The sequence below is a fragment of the Danio rerio genome, chromosome 15, assembly GCF_049306965.1.
Source record: "Danio rerio strain Tuebingen ecotype United States chromosome 15, GRCz12tu, whole genome shotgun sequence".
Lineage (NCBI taxonomy): Eukaryota > Metazoa > Chordata > Actinopteri > Cypriniformes > Danionidae > Danio > Danio rerio.
In genome coordinates, this window is record NC_133190.1 from 42727196 (window position 1) to 42747579 (window position 20384).

General features: G+C 36.5%; 1 protein-coding gene across 1 annotated transcript; it reads left to right on the forward strand.

Annotated features, from left to right (window-relative positions):
* Positions 1-347: 347 nt before the first annotated feature.
* itm2ca (integral membrane protein 2Ca) lies at positions 348-19293 on the forward strand. The gene is given in 6 exon segments (NM_001002549.1): positions 348-555; positions 6619-6762; positions 8901-9089; positions 10071-10181; positions 10272-10422; positions 18969-19293. Coding segments are annotated over 6 exon segments (783 nt in total). The 5' UTR covers positions 348-459; the 3' UTR covers positions 19061-19293.
* The last annotated feature ends 1091 nt before the right edge of the window (positions 19294-20384 follow it).

Consider the following 20384-nt stretch of genomic DNA (forward strand, 5'->3'; position numbering starts at 1 on the left):
AGATAGATAGATAGATAGATAGATAGATAGATAGATAGATAGATAGATAGACATTGTACATTTAACATCAATAAAGTTAAATGTTATATAGATATTTATAATCTATAGACACCTATAACATTTAAATGCCACTTCAACTGACCCCTCTTTGTTTCCCAAAAGCAAATGTTAACATAATAAACACACTACAAATCTTCTAAAGCAATGCGCTCACGTACATCTCCATATGATGTATACAAAACGTGTGCGCGCTTGCTCTTTCTGGGTCGCGCGCATCATCGCCAGCGTCGCTAGCACTGTGACTTTAAGACCGTTTTTTTAAATGTACAATTCTATAAATAAATAATATATTCTTCCGGTCTATTGTAACGAACGGCAAATATTGTTTCAAAAGGCTCGGGGGGAAAGGATCTGCGTTCGCGCTAAAAACAAAACAAAACAGCGGTTTATTCCTTCATCATGGTGAAGATCAGCTTTCAGCCCATCACAGGACAAAAAGCCGAGAAAGAGGGTGGTGATGGAGATAAAACTCAAATATTCATACCGCATTCACACGTAAGTTTCGCTTTTTGTGTGCTTCATCCGAAATGTCACGGAAAAAAGCGGTTGAAAACCCGAATGAAAGCCGGAAAGGAAAGAACATCCATGGTAAACCATCAATCACGTCATTGGTGGGCTGATATATGATCTAGCTATTGATAATGCTCCATCAAACACTTATTATGCGTTTACAGCTGTGTTTCCCCCTTGTTATCGAGAATAGTGTCCTTTGGTTTCATAACATGAGGACATGGATGCTGCAGCACCTGCACCAACAACATCACATCACATAGCATGCATATTTATACTATCTCCGGCACATAGTGTTCACTTTATCTACGTGCTCAATATGGATGCGTTATTGTCATGTTTCCCTAAAACTGCTTATTGATTTATAAAGTGATGGAGTAAACATTTAATATTAGCATAATTACAATAAACAGATTAAAATATATTGCTGTGGATTTAGGATTTAATCAAAAAGAATAATTATTTTAATAATGAATGTGTAGATTTTTATTGTGGATATTTCAGCCTTTATTTTTAGTAGCTTATAATAACGGGATCAAATTTGGCATAGTGCAGCACAGGTTTATGTGTATAAGCTACAGAAAAACACACACAGACACTAATCCAACAGACAAAATGGCAGATGGCTACGGTGAGGAGAATGACTTCAGTGAGCTTTAGCTGTTTATTATCACTCTGGTACTAAAAGTAGAGTGTGCGTGTATATATATATATATTTTTTTTTTTCCTTAAAACAAGAAAAATAATCTGCCAATGGGGTGAGCAAAATAATGTTATGTCAAAAGGAAAAACACAATCATTTGCTTACCTCATTGGCAGATTAGTTTGCTTGTTTTAAGGAAAAACTCACTTTATTTTGGCTCATTATTTCTGAAACCAAGACAATATGTTTTGCTTGCCTAGAAAACTCTTCCTGAAGAATGTTTAGATATTTGAACTATAGAAAGAAGACAACAAATCTAAGTAAGAAAAACATTTTTTTTGCAGTGTATCCTCCCCAATAAAACAACTTATCAGTTTAATGTGTAATTTTGTGATCATTAGCATCTGTAATAATTCCCTTTGTAATATTATTCACATTTTTCTACTATGCAATTAGCAAATGTTCATTCTGATGATGTCTTCTCAAAGTTATGTGCAATCCATAACAGAATTTCCGGTTAAAATGTATCTGGTCATTAATAATGTTGACACAAAAATGTTGTTTATATATTGCTTATGGAATGGTGTAAAAATGTTTTGCTTAAATTTAATCTATTGTTTTTTTTTTTTTAACAAAGAACGTTCAAACAATGTCATCATTTTTGTAAAACGAAACATTTAAAGAGACAGCTCACCCTAAAATGAACATTCTGCCATCATTTACTCACCCTACACTTTTTACAAGCCTCTTTGACTTTTTTTTTTTTTTTACACAAAAGAAGACATACCAAACAATGTTGAGGGGAAAAAACACTCATTGGCTTCCACTATTTTTTGTTCCTACTGTGGATGTCAATGGCTGCTGGTTTCCAACATTTTGTGTTCAACAGAAGACATAAATCCATAAACATACAAAATTATTTAAGTATGAGTAAATATTGAGGCGACATTTCGGCTCAGTGTTTGAGAGGCGTCTGGCTGCAGACTCGGTGCAGATGCAATCTGAGCTGCATGCAATGATTTTGAATGGGCTCACCTAACCTAACCTCACCCCTAACCCTACCCGTCACAGTAGAGGTCTGCATTCCTGTGGCTGTACTGCGGGAGCCAACCAGATTTCTGCGGCACGGGAATAATAAATTTTTGAATAAAGAGCGGGAGCGGTCGGTAACTAGTTTAATTTTGGATGGGAGCGGGCGGTCTAACAAAATCACTCCTGACTCCCGAGCGAGCAAGCTCGCATATATGTGTGTGAATAAGACAGCGTGATTCTGCATTTAGCTCATTTGTTGCTGTGTGAGTGTGTGAATGAGAGAGAGAGCGAGATGCCTATGTGTGTGTGTCACTTGCTTGGTGCTTATGTGTGTGTTCATACAGACAGCTTGTTATAGGCTATCTGGACTCTGTATAGCTGGGTTGTTTTCGGTTTTGCTGTTAACCCCCTCTTTTGCAGAAACGGGCATGATGGGTAGAAAACGGGGAGGGACAGGCAGCGGGAAAACAAATGCTGAATATAAGCGGGAGCGGTCAGGTTCGGGCTAAAACCTGGCGGGAGCGGGCAGGAGCAGGAGCAGGATTCAAAATTTAGTCCTGCGCAGATCTCTACGTCACAGTGACATCGCTATTTAATTCAATTCAATTTGTTTATTATCATGTGCACAGTAAGGAAACATGTTTTCCTGTACAATGAAATTCTTACTTTGCTGTCCACAGTGAAGTCTTACACATAATATACACATCATACACGACATAAACATATATACACAGAAGTAGCTCCATTGAGTGCCTTGTGTCTGACATTGCATCTCTGAGCTTGCATCATAAAGGCTGCATCCAGATACAGTTGCAGTGTTTAGCACTGTTACCTCACAGCAAGAAGATCGCTGGTTAGAGTCGGGGCTGGGCCAGTTAGCATTTCTGTGTGGTGTTTGCATGTTCTGCCCGTGTTGGCATGGGTTTCCTCCGAGTGCGCAATAGGTGAATTGGGTAAACCATATTAGCCATAGTGTGTATGGATGTTTCCCAGTACTGGGTTGTGGCTGGAAGGGCATCCGCTGCGTAAAACATATGTTAAAATAGTTGGTGGTTCATTCCACTGTGGTGAATTCTGATAAATAAGGGACTAAGCTGAAGGAAAAGGAATAAATGATGAGGAAGTTTTCATTTTTTGGGTGAACTATCCCTAAAATATACAATATAAAAACACAACATCTGAACATTACTTTTAGAGCATATATACATATAAATAGCTTAACAATATCCAATAACTGGGAGCCAAAACTGAACAATAACAAATGTTAGTAAAAAGTGTGTGCGTGGAGTCAGTATTGGCAGAGTGCATTTTAAATATCTCAAATCTAAATATCTGAAAGTGAGTCAAAAGGAAATCTCCATCCTGATATTAATCCAAATGTGCTTTGTGTGTGTGTGTGTGTGTGTGTGTGTGTGTGTGTGTGTGTGTGTGTGTGTGTGTGTATAAGAATAGGGCCATCTCAGGCCATGTGCCGTTCAGATGGCAGATGGGTTGCAAGACTGGGGGCGTTATTAGTCATTGCCTATCAGCATCTCACATCTAATAATTTCCTTCTGTAGTACGAGCAATGAATAATCCATTCTTGGCTGGATGGGATACAAGTGAATGTAATGCTGATTGTAGCACGTCTCGCAGCGTGTGGGTGATCATACTGAAAGTGGCACAGTATTGAGGACATGATGAGTTTATTACTGCAGTGTGTGTGTGTGGTTTTGCCATCTTGCTGAGGAACGAATGTCCCTGCGAAGAAGCAACCTGAAATGACCTACTTTGTGAAGACCTATGGGAGGAGCTAATAATGAAGACGTCTTCATAAAGCAGCTAAATCCACACTCAAATTAGGTTGTGGTAATTAAAATGTGCTTTTTTTAGACCCATATAGAAAACTAAATAGATGCATATTGCATATATAACATGGAAGTTCATGTTTGGATTTCACAAGTATAAAATGTAAGTCATATAGGCAACATATATTTCGAAACATTGCATGTATGGCCATTTTATTTTATTTTTTCAACCATTGGAATTTTAGATATGTACATCTATGTTTAGATATATTAGGTATAATTATATACATATTCACCCGCCGGCCACTTTATTAATTTCATCTTACTAGTACCGGGCTGGACCCTCTTTTGCCTTCAGAACTGCCTTAATCCTTCGTGGCATAGATTCAACAAGGTACTGGAAATTTTCCTCTAAGATTTTGCTCCATATTGACATGATAGCATCACGCAGTTGCTGCAGATTTGTTGGCTGCACATCCAAGATGCAAATCTCCCATTCCACCACATGCCAAAGGTGCTCTATTGGATTGAGATCTGGTGACTGTGGAGGCCATTTGAGTACAGTGAACTCATTGTCATGTTCATGAAACCAGTCTGATATTATTTGCGCTTAATGACATTGCGCATTGTCCTGCTGGAAGTAGCCATCAGAAGATGGGTACACTGTGGTTATAAAGGAATGGACATAGTCAGCAACCATACTCAGGTAGGCTGTGGCGTTGAAACAATGCTCAGTTGGTACTAATGGGCCCAAAGTGTGCCAAAAAAATATGGTTATTTGAGTTACTGTTGCCTTTCTATCAGCTCGAACTAGTCTGGCCATACTCCTCTGACCTTTGACATCAAGAAGGCATTTGCGCCCAGAGAACTGCCAATCACTGGATATATTCTCTTTTTCTGACCCTTCTCTGTAAACCCTAGAGATGGTTGTGCATGAAAATCCCAGTAGATCAGCAGTTTCTGAAATACTCTGACCAGCCCGTCTGGCACCAACAACCATGGCACGTTAAAAGTCACTTAAATCACCTTTTTTTTCCCCATTTTGATGCTCTGTTTGAAATGCAGCAGATCGTCTTAATCATGTCTACATGCCATATGTACATATGTATAACATTACAGCTATTATTTGAATCTTTTTGTCCATAATTGTAATACTAATGGTTATATATGTATAAACACACACACACACACATACATAATCATATATATATTATAAATAATCTTATATACATAAATGTTGCATATATGAAATATTTTGAACTTTTTATGTAATCAATTGCCATATCAGATTTCTATGTGGGAAGGCACAATTAATCGTTCATTTATTCATTTTCTTGTCAGCTTAGTCCCTTTATTAATCCTGGGTCGCCACAGCGGAATGAACCGCCAACTTATCCAGCACATGTTTTATGCAACGGATGACCTTCCAGCCGCAACCCGTCTCTGGGAAACATCCACACACACATTCACACACTCAAACAATAAGGACAATTTAGCCTACCAAATTCACCTGTGCCGCATGTCTTTGAACTGTGGGGGAAACCAGAGCACCCGGAGGTAACCCACGCGAACGCAGGGAGAACATGCAAACTCCACACAGAAACGCCAACTGAGCTTAGGCTCAAACCAGCGACCTTATTGCTGTGAGGCGACAGCACTGGCACAATTAATATTTCATTAAAATATTAACGAAAAACATGACAACCGTTACATATTTTGCAGACTAAAATATTTTTATTATCCCAAATGTTTCGAAAAATGTTCAAATCCAGAGAAATAAGCAATTTTTACTAGTGAGGAGGACGGCGTCATTGTGTAGCCATGCTGATAACATCACACATCCTTGATTTTCAGTTTGGTTTTATTGGGTTATATAAACACCAAAGATGCTTTAATATCTAGTGCTGCAAGAAATTGGAAAAAATTCACAAAATATAATTTTATAATATAATAATATTATTTAGGTCATAATTTCACAAAATATGACCTAAATAACTTTACTTAAAAATAATTCATACATCTGCATAAAACTTAACCAACAATTTGCAAGCCCAGATGAATACATCAGAACATGAATGAATTGTTTTGTTATTTATGGTTTTCTGTGAAGTCTAACAGCATTAAAGAACATAAATTGTATATTAATCAACACTGTATTGTCTTCATTGTATAAATAATTATTAATCTATGCCAAATTTGTAAACTTTAGAAGTTCTTGGTTTAAATTTGCTTTATATCTTAAAAACATATCCAAATGAACATATTTTACTCTATTAGATCGATTCCTGGTTATTATAATGCCAACTCAACGTTGCAAACCCTGCCATGTAACTATTGCAGATTTGCACATTGCAATATCAATATTGAATACTTTAAAATTGGAATACATTAGCTCATCCATCAACATTATTTCTGCAGGAATCCTGCATGTAATGAGGACCACAACTCCCATGATTCCACACTCAGTCATGACGTCATCAAATGACACCTTTGTTTGTTGCGAATATGTGCCCTCTAGTGGCAAAAATTACATAGAATGCCTTTAAATGTCCCTAATTTAACATAAATACATGTATTTCTGTATAGGTGGAAGAGGAGCTGGTCTTACCTGTTGGACGGAAGCGCTCCTCTCTGAGTGGACTTTGCTGCCTGACAACTGCACTGATTGTCTTCACCTGCAGTCTGATTTATGCTTCGATATATATCTACCGCTACTACATCATTCCTCAGGTAGCTCAGAAATGTATAAGTGGCTTAAATTTCACAGTGTTGATTAGCTGATAAGCTTGCATTAGAGCCTGTTTATGCGTTCACTCTGACAGAGCTTATGTTTTAGGGTTTTGTGATTCATTTGTCATACGGTTAGTTTTTTATTTACAGTAATGATGATTCAATAGCTGTGGTTTGGTTCATTGGTTGTCTGATTTTTCACCTGCGCTAGAAGTCATCTAAGAAGTATGAAGTATAAAACTGACTGTTATTCATTACATGGAAAAGGGCAGTGATTACTGTAGTTTCTGAATGAATCATTTATAGAAATGTCTCACTAGCCACACTGGATAAAATGCTTTTCTTGCTAAGAGTTCTTGTGTTGTTTCTAGTCCAAATATCTGAACATTCTTAAATCAAGAACTATTTTTTGGACAAGTAAAAAATATTGTTTTGTTTTCAGAAATAATAAGTTGAAATTGAGTGAGTTAGTGAGTTAACAACAAGAGCAAGTTACCCGGTATGGTCTTCTGATGATGTAGCCCATCCGCCTCAACGTTAGGTTAGAACAAGTTAAATAAAGTTAAAGTATTTCAAACTGAAAACACGATTGTTTTACTTACTCCACTGCCAGATTATTTTCCCTGAGTAAAAGTAAGTAAAAACACACTTAATTTTGACTTATTCCTGGAAATAAAACTAATGTTTTTGCTTGTCTTGAAAATGCCTCTTGATTTAAAGAATTTATGGATATTTAAATTAGAAAATAAACAATATCTCCCAAGAAAAGCATTTTTTTCAGTGCATGCTTCAATCCAAATCTTTTTATGCACATTTTAGGATATTGCATAAAAACGCTGAATAGTACAAATTAGGGCTGGGCTGATAAATGATATTACATCGAATTGCGATAAAATTTGTCAATAATAACAATAAGCTCTGGACTTTTTTACTCTGTATTGATCTAAGAGCAATCACACAGCAGAAATGTGCAACAATGGGAATCTAAAAGTGTGTTAATATTAGCCATGTACCGAATTTTCAGCCACCAAAACCTTATCGGCCGAAAATGTTATGCCGTTTAATGGACCCTCTTCTTTTTGTGGCTTCAGTTATTGTTGAAATACTCTTTTCACATCAGATGATGTGATTGATTGGATAAACTGGTCTAACCGACAGACAAATCTCAACACACAGCGTCAGAAATGTTGTTCAGCCAATAAAGAAACGCCTATTTCAAAGCCTATTTTCCTCAAGATGTAAAATAAGTCTCTGATGTCTGATGAGTGTTTATGTAAAGTTTTAGCTCAAAATACTACACAAATGATGTTTAACAACTCTTTGAAACTCTTTGATCCTAATTGTGCCATTTTGGCGACTGTCGCTTTAAATTCAAATTAGATTGTGCTCTTTTCAAAAGAGGGCGGAGCTACAAATCTACATAGTGCTACATAGTGGCAGATTCAAAAGGAAGACTAACAAAATATTCTAATGAGGTAGAGATTGTCACTAGTGGGCGTGGATTTCCCCCTTTGATGATGACACGTATAAAGAGTAGAAAGTTTGATTATAAAAAAATTAAATAATACATTTGTGTAATAAGAAGCTGGCTATATTCACACACTCTTGCCACACAACTGTACTTAAACCCCATATAAAAGGGATTTTTGCATAATAGATCCCCTTTAAAATGATTTTGTTTAGTTTGTTGGTCTTTCAGAAATGAACATAATGGCATATACTAAGACAAAATAAGCATTAGACAAGTTTCTTTGTACCTTTGCCTTTATATTTGATTTCCATATACTTTTTTGTTTCAAAAATTTGTAAGGTTTGGATGATTGTTTAAGTTCATGGCTTATAACACTTTAAACGTATAACTTGTATCACTTTATTGAAAAATTCTAATTGGAAAAACACTTCTGGATGCAGTACTGCTAAAAAAGTGGCACTAATGCACTCAGTACACAATAATCGCTAGTAAATGATAGAGATTTATTTTAAGAATTAATTTCACCTTCACAATTATATGAAAAACAATAATCATATTATGTTTTTGTGTTTGAACAATGTCAGTCGGTGTTTTTGGTTTAGGAGATGATATAATAAAAGCATTAGCTCTATAATTATTAGCTGTCTTTAATGTGATGATGATTCAGGTTCCGGATCAAAGTCGGTTCCACTGCCGCGTCGTGTATGAGGACTCGGTGGCTGCTCCGCTGCGAGGTTCCCATGAGGTGGAGGAGAATGTGGGCATCTATCTGAAGGAAAACTACGAGCAAATCAGCGTCCCTGTGCCCGACTTCAGCAACACAGACCCTGCTGACATCATTCATGATTTCCACAGGGTAAATCTACGCTTAAAGGGGTTTAGTTAATCCAAAAATGACAACTTACAGCTCATAACGTGCTTCGAAATGTGCATTTTTTATTTGAAGTTTGTCATAATCTAAACTGAAATATAAAGAGAGGGTGAGGCATATAGTAGCTCCTTCCCTTTAAAAAAACAGCCAATAGCATTTTGTTTACACTACAGCTCTGCTAGTGAGAGTGTACTGTTAAAAGTGTTTATTTACTTTACTTAAATAAAGTGAGCAAACTCGTTGCCTAAAAAAACCAACAAGTTGACTTTACTTAAAAAGTGAATAACTTGGAACTGTTGAGTTAGCTATTTCATTTCAAGATTTTCCACTTAGATATGGTTGGCATTTATAGCAGGTTTCACATGGTGTCCTGGGAGAGAACCCTGAGCTCTGAGATACTTGAGCCCAAGGCTCCCACCCGGTCAATAAGCAGACAAGGGGATCCGAGATCAGGTAGGTCTTGAGAGCTTCCTCTTAGAAAAGGGACGAAAAAGAGGAGATGGGGTAGAAGTAGAGTAGTAGGGAGAAAACGATCCATTTATAGTAAGCTTGGATTACTCTGATTGGATTATTACTGATTTCAGATGAAAAGCCAGTCGTGCTCATTCTTATATCTCGTGCTCCTCTCGAAATTAGTTTGTGAAACTTCACTTACTTTAAAAATTAAGGCAACGGGTTTACTCACTGTTATTAAGAAAAGTCAACTAATCTTGAAGGGGGTGGCGCATGTCGGATAATAGACAGCATTTGATTGGTCAGTAGTCTGATGAGAAGCTGAAGTATGAGGTTTTGCCTCCATCTTTAATTGCCTAAGAAAATTAACTGTAAATTTTCATTTTTGGATGAACTATCCCTTAAAAATCTAACATATTGTCACATGAATACATTATTACAAACCCACTCACATTTAATACAACATCCTTTTATGTTATTATCTAAATTCTATGAATGTGTTTGGGTTTTAAGGGTCTGACAGCCTACCATGACATCGCCTTAGACAAGTGTTATGTCACGGAGCTCAACACCACCGTTGTAATGCCGCCTCGCAACCTTTGGGAGCTGCTCATTAACGTCAAGGTACTACTATTGTTTGAATATAATAGCAGTTGAAGTGTGAATTATATCTTGATGATGATGCCTTTCTATCTATTTTTTTTTTTTTTACAGAAAGGGACTTACCTCCCCCAGACGTACATTGTGCAGGAAGAGATGGTCGTGACTGGTCGTGTTAATAATATGCATCAGCTTGGCCGGTTTATTTACCGTCTGTGTAATGGTAAAGATACGTACAGGCTCCGTCGCCGCACCTCACGCCGCCGTAAGTTCATTTTGGTGATATTATTTAGTGTAAATAATGTTAAGGGACAACTGATATGTAATGAAGTTTCAAAACTAATTTTGAACTACCTGATCTCGTATCCCCTTACATGCTCATTGACCAGCCATAAGCCCTTGGCTCAATTATCTCTGAGCTGAGGGTTCTCTCCCAGGACAGCATGCCAAACCTGCTATTATTATCAAGCAATATCTAAGTGTAAACTCTTGAATTAGTCAATAGGCATTTTCAAAGTTGATATCTAGAGAACAGGAAATCATACAACAAAACTAGCATTGATTTTATGGTGTTTAAAAAGATATGTGATCCTGGACCATGAAACCTTACACTTGTCAAACCTTACACAAACCGTTGTCATCATGTCCAGACTATAGGGGTGTAACGATTTATCGTTGTACGATTTATTGCGATGCAAAAATGTCACAATATGCATCGTGGCGTTTTGACGATTTGATTACGATATGATTATTAGTTGAGCTGTTTGCACGTGAGCTACGTTCCACCTGCTGTCGCACGTGAGTTCAGATTGCAGCAGCAGTAATGTTAGCAGACCAAGATGAGTGGAGCTGAAATAGAGGATGGCCCATCCTCTCAAAATCAGACGTCTGGCAACATTTCGGTTGTGCAGTCATTGCTTTAGACTCGTCCGCTTTTTGACACGCATACTGGGTCAAACATCCTAAGTTTTAAAGTTTTCACAGTGATTTACATACTTTGCACAGCGACAGGGATACCTCCTAATGGTGTTGAAAGAGTCACATACTGTATTTATAAGGTACAATTCAGCCTAAAATATCATTCTGTCTTCATATAATGTTCCCGCCGCAAAATCACACATGACGTGAGCTGACCGAGAGCTGTTACTACAGAAGGCGGACTGATAGACGCGCGCGTATGGCAAGCCGTTTTAGCATTTAAACCTTTGTTCTGACTATCCATAAATATATTTAGTGATATCTCTAATTATATTTTGACTAGTCATAATTATAATTCGACTAGTCAGAATGACAATTAGAGATATCTGCAATTACAATTGTACTAGTACGAAATCAGATTGGAGATATCTGCAAATATATTATGACTAGTCATATTCCTCCATTGACTTCCATTGAAAAATATGTGCAGATATCTCTAAATGAGTTTTGACTAGTCTCAATTGTAATTAGAGATATCTCTAAATGAATTTAATTAAATATGAATTAAATACCTGGAAATGTGGATTTTTTTTTTGCACACACAAAAAACGCAAGTGACCAAGCAAAGCCTTAAGCTCTTACTGTTAAATTCAACTGAATAGAAAGCTTTTTTTTGCACCTTTACTTAAATTGTTTCTTAATTTTGTCTCTGTCATTTTATTAATATTTTTAAGAAGTTTTTAAATTGTTTTATTTTCCAGAGACAGGCCTGTTTAATTTATTTTCTTAAAGAAGGATCAGTTTAACAAGTTGAAACAAAAGAAATACATAAAAAATAGTTTACTTGGTAAAATTTGCATTATAGTTTAATTTTCAATTTTTATTCCAAATATCGTGATACATATCGAATCGTGAACATTATATCGTGATACACATCGTATTGTGAGCTGAGTGTATCGTTACACCCCTACCGAACTACACTCGATGCAGTGCTGCAACACATGATAACAGCTATATTTTTCATGCTAAAACTATTTGTGCCATAACCATATGTAATGGCAAATGCTAAATGTATGTTTTAGAAACTGTTTCTGTTTTTACAACATTGCAGCAAAACAAAAGCATAAACTAAAAAAACCCTAATCACCTCAGGAACAGATTATGTACATTATTGAGTGTTAGATGCTAACAATGTGAGTTTGAACACCATTTTTGAGATGTTAATTGCCATACTATTGAAACCAGCAGCATATTATTTACCTCAGATCTTTAAAAAAAATCATCTTTTCATTCATCTTTATTTTTTATGGCACTTTTACAATGTAGATTGTGTCGAAGCAGCTTCACATAGAAGTTCTAGTAAGCTGAAACAGCTTGAGTCCAGTTTTCAGAGTTGAGTTTAGTTCAGTTCAGTGTAGTTAAATTTCACTGCTGAAAGTTCAAACACTCAATTGCAAATCGATCGATGCACAGCTCCACAAGTCCCAAACCAAGCAAGCCAGTGGTGACAGTGGCAAGGAACAAACTTCACCAATTGATGAAAGTGAAGGAAAAAATACCTTGAGAAAAACCAGGCTCAGTTCGGCACAACCATCATAAAAAAATAGCAAACAGTTAAAAAATTAAAGGCGGTAACTCAGTGCAAACCAACAACATCATCACCCAGTACTTTTAGTAATGTTAAATAAGTTTAATATGCATTAATTAAATAAGAACCCTTACCATTTAGTTGGGAGTGCAGTGGCTGATATTTAAATGATTGACTGTTTAAATGATTGACTGAAGTATTTAAATGTTTCTGTTGTGTTGTGTTGCGTTTGGTGCAGGTAGCCAAATTGCTTGTCGGTGGAATATTGTTGTGTCACATGTAGTTATGCTGCAACAGTTTATTTTTAGCAATATATCATGTTACATGAGGATGTTTAGTAACAGTTCTACTGTAAATATATCAAACTTACTTTTTGTTTAGTAATATGCATTGTTAAGAACTTAATTTCTCAATATTTTGATTATTTTGAACCCTCAGATTACAGCTACTCAAATGGTTGATTTACATCCAACTATTGGCTTAACTCGCACAATATATTAATGGCTATATTGGTCAGTAAATCTTTCATTGATAATGTTATCATTATCAGCCTGATAAGAAAATTATTTATCAACCAATAAACTCTGGGTCATTTGCGCAGGCTGAAACAATTCATTAGTGTTTTTATTGTTGCCTTCCACATTTTATAAGAGTCTAGTGCAGTGGTTCTTAAACCTTTTTCATCAAGTACTACCTCAGAAAAAAATAATGTCTCTCCAAGTATAACCGTAATGAGCAGTAAGGCAAGGCAATTTCATACACAGTGGCAAGTGTTTTACATAAACAGGAATAAAAGAGACAAGTGTAAGAAATAAAAACAAATAATAGGAATTATAAAAATAAGAATAAAAAAATAGATGAGACAGATAAAATTGAAATACAGTAGTGTAGTAGGCCCAGTAAAGCAGCTACAGCTTTCTACAGTTCAAAAACGAGGCAGATTAATTCCTATTAATAAGAATAAGAATAGTATTGTCAGCCCCTTTAAACATTATAAATAGTTTGAACATTAACCCTGCACTATGCTTACATAAATAATAATAAAAACATCAACATTTACATAAAATGTGCCTTTAAAAGTTAAAAATGATGTTGGCGCCAATGGTGTAGTGATTAGTGCGTCAACACGTGCACTCCAGTGCTCGTGGCGACCCGGGTTTGATTCCGCCTCGCGGTCCTGTGCCAGTCCTTCCCCTCTCTCTATGCTCCCCATGCTTTCCTGTTAGTTCTCTCTACTGTCCTATCAAAAATAAAGGTGAAAACCCAGAAAATATAATTATTAAAAAACCAAAAAAAAAGTTAAAAATGATAGGTAACTGTTCTTAAAAAGTAAAAAAACCCTCCTGTACTCCTGTAAAGTATTAACAGTAGCCTATTTATCACCACCTAGAAATATAGGCTTTATGTCATCATATTCATGTATAAATATTTTTTGATACATTTTAAAATATATGTAGCATGTACATATGACATATTTGATTCCTCCGCATACCACTAGAAGGAAGCCCGTATACCACTAGTGGTACACTACACGTACCACAGGTTGAGAACCACTGGTCTAGAGGCAGCACTTCAACAGTATAGGAGTTTTTCATCCAGAAAGACTGTACTGTAAATTATTTTTGGTGGAAGAAAGATCTAGGTCAGGGATAGCCAACCCTGTTCCTGGAGAGCCACCTTCCTGCAGATTTCAGTTGCTACCCATATCAAACACACCTGAACCAATTAATTAGGACCTGAACACCACATGATAATTACAGGCAGGTGTGTTTGATATGGGTTGCAACTGAAATCTGCAGGAAGGTGGCTCTCCAGGAACAGGGTTGGTCACCCCTGATCTAGGTGTTTCCTTTCAGATTCCTATATGTTCACATTTTATTTTTGTAATCAAGCTCTGAAAAATACATATTTACATTTGAATTTATTGACCTATATATTCCAAATATAAATAGAAATCAGTTATAGATATCACCAACAATCTTCATATTGTGAATCCCTGAAACAAAGAAAAGCTTTTGCATTTCTGAAATTCTGAAGCACGTACAGGTCACAATATTGTCAAGATGATCCAAGCAGCACAGTATTCTGCATGTCAGATCAGTAGTTGGAGCTAAAAGTCTGAGATTTGTAGCTTCTAAAGTTCTGAATGCCTCAAAATTGAGCTATTTTTAGTTGACCTGTACACCATCAATCTCGGTGCATAATTGGCCAATTGGAACTTTGAATCTGATTTGGTAATACTCTCGTTTGCCGCTCTAATTTCTTCATCTTCTTGATTGGAGGAAACTGTGATCCAGTGTAGCTTCACAGCTGCCATACAAATCTGATTGACATCCAGCATAATAGCTCATTGCGGATAATTAGCGGAACAACACCCACTGTATGGCTTCCTGCATCATGCAATCTACTTCTCCCTGGTTCCTGAAGCTTTTTCGGTGAAATTATAATAGGATAATATCTATGACGACCATAAACTTTTGGGGAAATTGGGGCGATTTTGTTATTCACCTAATGTGCGCAAACACACAATGATTTTTGGGTTTTCAGGAGCTACATATTGTATATACATAACATCATACAAACATGCATCATTATAAATACACACTTGCATACATACATACAGTATACAACATGTAGTACAGGTGAATTGGGTACGCTAAAATTGTCCGTAGTGTATGTGTGTGAATGAATGTGTATGGATGAATGTTTCTCAATAATGGGTTGCAGCTGGAAGCGCATCCACTATGTTAAACGTATGCTGGATAAGTTGTTGATTCATTCTACTGTGGCGACCCCATATTAAGCCAAAATGAAGATGAATGAATGAATAAAAAGTTATGAAGTTATATATATATATATATATATATATATATATATATATATATATATATATATATATATATATATATACATCTAGATGGTTTATGTGCAATATGTACATTGTTGATTTAAGGTTAGTGGTTGCAAACGATTTGTATGTTCTGAATTTAAACAAACAAATTAAGTTGAGGACGAGGCAGTGGCGCAGTAGGTAGTGCCGACGCCTCACAGCAAGAAGGTCGATGGGTTGCTGGTTCGAACCTCGGCTCAGTTCGCGCTTCTGTGTGGAGTTTGCGTGGGTTTTCTCCAGGTGCTCCGGTTTCCCCCACAATTCAAACATGCAGTACAATTGTCCATAGTGTATGAGTGTGTGTGTGAATGTGTGTGTGGATGTTTCCCAGAGATGGGTTGCGGCTGAAAGGGCATCCGCTGCGTAAAAACTTGCTGGATAAGTTGGTGGTTCATTTCGCTGTGGCGACCCCGGATTATTAAAGGGACTAAGCCGACTAGAAAATGAAGGAAATTAAGTTGAACATGGCTGAATTAATTAATTAAATTCAGCCCATATAAATTGTTTGCAACCACTTACCTTAAAAAAATTTTGTAAATCCAATGAATAATTTTTTTCAGTGTAACAAATACAAATATTTATTTAAAAGTATTTACAATTAAGTGGCCTTTATTGGTTACAAAAATCATAAACATTAAGGGTGCTGTATTTTTATGAATGTACCAAGCAGTTGATATAATGATAAAATGTGTAAGACAAATCTATATTCAAAATGTTAGATCTTTGTGATCATTTAATGTATTTTATATGTTGTGTACACTAATCCATACGCTAAACAAATGCATTCTATAAATATTAATTTCATATTTACATTATTGTGGTACATTTAAAAATATGTTTTCAGCTGTTTTACTTCAAAATTCAGTGTGTTACCTGCTGATTACTTGATTCAATTATTTTAGGAAATTTACTTTTATAAATATATCAAAACTGAATTTTTGAGAAATAAGCATTCCATAAAACTTAATTTTGACCAATTTAAAGGTGATTTTCTCAATATTTAGTTGGTCACACTTTACAATAAGGTTCATTAGTTAATGTTAATTAATGCATTTACTAACATGAACAAACAATGAACAATACATTTACTACTGTATTTGTTCATGTTAGTTAACGTTAGTTAATGTAAATACAGTAGTTCATTGTTAGTTCATGTTAACTCATGGTGCATTAACTAATGTTAACAAGCATGGACTTAAATGTTAATAATGCATTAGTAAATGTTCAATTATGATTAATAAATGCTGTACATGTGTTGTTCATGATTAGTTCATGTTAGTAAATGCATTAACTAATGAACCTTATTGTAAAGTGTTACCATTTAGTTTTATTTTTTTAAATTATCAGATATCAGATTCTTAAATAGTTTATTCTCAGCCAAATATTGGTCTACACACTCAGAAATCCGCTTGTTAAGTGTGACGTAATGCAAAGCGGCTTCTGGGTACAAGCGCCATATCAAACTGTATGGCGAGGCTCAACAAATGTTCTCAATAAACATTACAAAGCGATGTACTACTTTTGAACATCATGATCACAATATATTCATGCCTATTATCAGAGGGCCAGAAAGTGATTCACTTTTTAAAAAATTGTTAAAATATTGGTGTCTGTGATGCAGCAAGTCCTGAGACACGATGATTTTATATAAGATTCACTTTAATGTGTGATATGACTAAAAGGTATAGTCATAAACAAGCATTTTCTCAATTCAAAAGAGTCGTGGCTTGGACCCAGAAACAGTATTTCATACGTAACCGATACGTCACGACTTAACAAGCGGATAAAGGTACAAAATTTGTTTCTGGGGTGGTACTTTTTCAAGAGTTACACTTTAGTACAGTAGGTGGACATTGGTACCTTTATGCTTTTATGAGTTCAGACTGCACTATTTTCAAAGTAGTCATGCCACAGAGGTGATTCACACTGCATGACTATCTGGGGTAGCACTTCACGCTGCTTTGTTTACACTGCAAGATGGATTGGTGACAGGAATTCAACACTGCATGACTTTACAATAGAAAGAATTGCTGACACCTTTGTCTCGGTCCGCAAACTACGTCTCACAACCAAACACACGCGAGAAGTGACATGAAAACAACACAAGGTCATGTAGTATATCTTTTGTTATTAACTACATAATGAGAAAAGCCTTTACTACAGATCCCTTTACTAGTGGATGTTGCTCTCTCATTGGCTGTAGGTTGTCACTGATGTTGTTTTCAATCAGAACACATTTCTCACGAGTGCCGGCGACTCATTGGCGATTCTCTCAGATGGCGTCTTTGATGGTTCACACTGTGTGATTGTTACTTTTGTGAACAATTTGCCTGTGAGTTCAGGCATTTGTCAGCAATTTCTCAAAACCTGTCGACGAGACAAAATCGAGACTAAAATCTAAACTCAGCATTAGGGTGTACTTTTGTACCTTTAAGGTTAGTTTTTGTACCTCAAATATATTTATGAGGTACAAAGTTGTACAAAGTTGTACAAAGTTGTATTAATATGTACCTTTCAAGAGTTCACACTTAGCTGATGAATAATTATAAAAGCTTGTTTGGCATGCTGTCCCGGGAGAGAGCCCTGAGCTCATGAGATCCTCGAGCCCAGGGCTCCCTCCCGTTGCAAGGCGGGAGGGGAATTTGAGCTCAGGTAGATCTCGAGAACTCCCTGCTGTAGTAGCCAATGAACAGTAAGGGATTGCTCTTAAAGATAACTACGTACTAGAAGCATATCTGTGGTGCCAATTTAGATTATTCAATTAACTTAATTGCATGTTTTTAGGCGGTGGGAGGAAACCGGGGAACCCGGGGGAAACCCACATGAGCACGGGGAGAAGTGCAAACTCCACACAGAAATGTCTGCTAGTTTCGTAAAGCCAGGAACCAGAGACATTCTTGCTGTAAGGCGACTGGGCCACCGTGTCACCCGTCTAATAAGGAGGAGTAGGGGAGGAAGGGGGGACTCTTCAAAACGAAGATAGCAGTGGAATGAAACCCAGGGTATTTATAGTAGTTTAGGAGTCATCTGATTGGAGCGTAGTGAATTGGATAATGCGGATCCAGCCGCTAGCAATCATAAGCACGTGATCCTCTCGAAATTTGTTTATACATAAACTTCACTTAAGGAGCTGTCAGGAACAAATATTTTGAAAAGGTTCCGCCCCGGTGACAGATTTAGTACTTTTATTTCTGAGAGTGTATCCTAACAAACCAAACATCATTAGAAAGAGTAGTCATGTGATGTATAAATCTCAATTTTCTAAAAAGTACACTTATGACTGGTCTAATCTAATCTGGTGTGGACTGGTCTAATCTTTTGCAATACTTTCTGATATTTGTGAACTTTGCTAACAATCTCTGAGTGAAAAATAATTTGTATCCATTATTTATACGTTATCTCTGTACTTTTCCAGGTATCAGCAAGCGCGATGCGCAGAACTGTCACCGAATCCGTCACTTCGAGAACACATTCGTGGTGGAGACGGTGATTTGCGAGACCCCATAGGCTGTTCATCACTTTGCTCCACCCATGTCCAATGAGATCATCTCTGCTGATCTCGGTAGCCACACCCCTTTGAAAATCACACACTTTACCTCTGATCCTTAATGTCTGTAGCCCCATCACTCTATCTTTTTTGTACTTCTCCCTCTCTGTATTCGTAGTAATTCATCACAGCCTTCTCTTGAAAGATATCCGACGAGTCCTGTTTATTCGCAATAATAAGCATTTCAAAAAAATGTAAAAGTAGCATCAGAAATCTGAGAAGATTACATGGGCATTAAGCTGCACAATGCCTGCATGCTCTTGTCTGCGTGTGATTGGCTGTTTGTGCTCCATCGAATACTGCTCTTTGCTCTCTTATATAAAGATATTTGTGTGTTGATTTCAGGTATATTCTACTAAATCATGGAAAGCTGAAATAGGAAAATGAGAACACTAGGCATAAATGCTAATAGAAAACCTACAACCCTTAGCATATATATATAATGCTCTCTTATTTAAAGGCACACTATTATAAATGAAGATTTCAAGTGCTTACACAAAACCTATAGGGATATTTTGCTTAAAATGTCATATAAAAGCGGTGGCTCAGTGGTTTGCACTGTTACCTCACAGCAAGAAGGTCGCTGGTTCGACTCCCAGCTGGGCCAGTTGGCATTTCTACATGGAGTTTGCATGTTCTTCCTGTGAGTTTCCTCTGGGTCCCCAAAGACATGCGCTATAGGTGAATTGGATTAACTAAATTGGCCTTAGTGTATATGTGTGTGTGTATATGAGTGTGTATGTGTGTTTCCCCAATACTGGGTTGCAGCTAAAAGGTTATCGGCTGTTTAAAACCTGCTGGAATAGTTGGCAGGTCATTCCGCTGTGGCAACCCCTGATAAATAAGGAAGTAAGCTGAAGGAATATGGATGAATGTCATTTAATAAATGTTAAAAAATCACCACACATCTAGATAAGTTGAGGCTTTGAGCAGTTTGCCCTCTGTTTTGTATTCTTTAAGGGGTAGTTCACCCAACAATAAAAATTACTCCTCAAAATTGACTCTCCCTCATGTGGTTTTAAAGCCTTTATGAGTTTCTTTTATCTGTTGAACGCAAATTGAGATATTTTGAAGAATGATATTTGATGGTATCCATTGACTTGCATAGTAGGAAGAAAATACTGATGAAATCAACCAACATTCTTCAAAATATCTCCTTTTGTCTTCAACAGGTGGACGAAACTCAAATAGGATTATGAACAAGTGAAGGGTGAAAAAAATGATCACAAAGATTTCATTTTGGGGTGAACTATCTCTTTAAGCACAATATCAGATTCTCTTTAG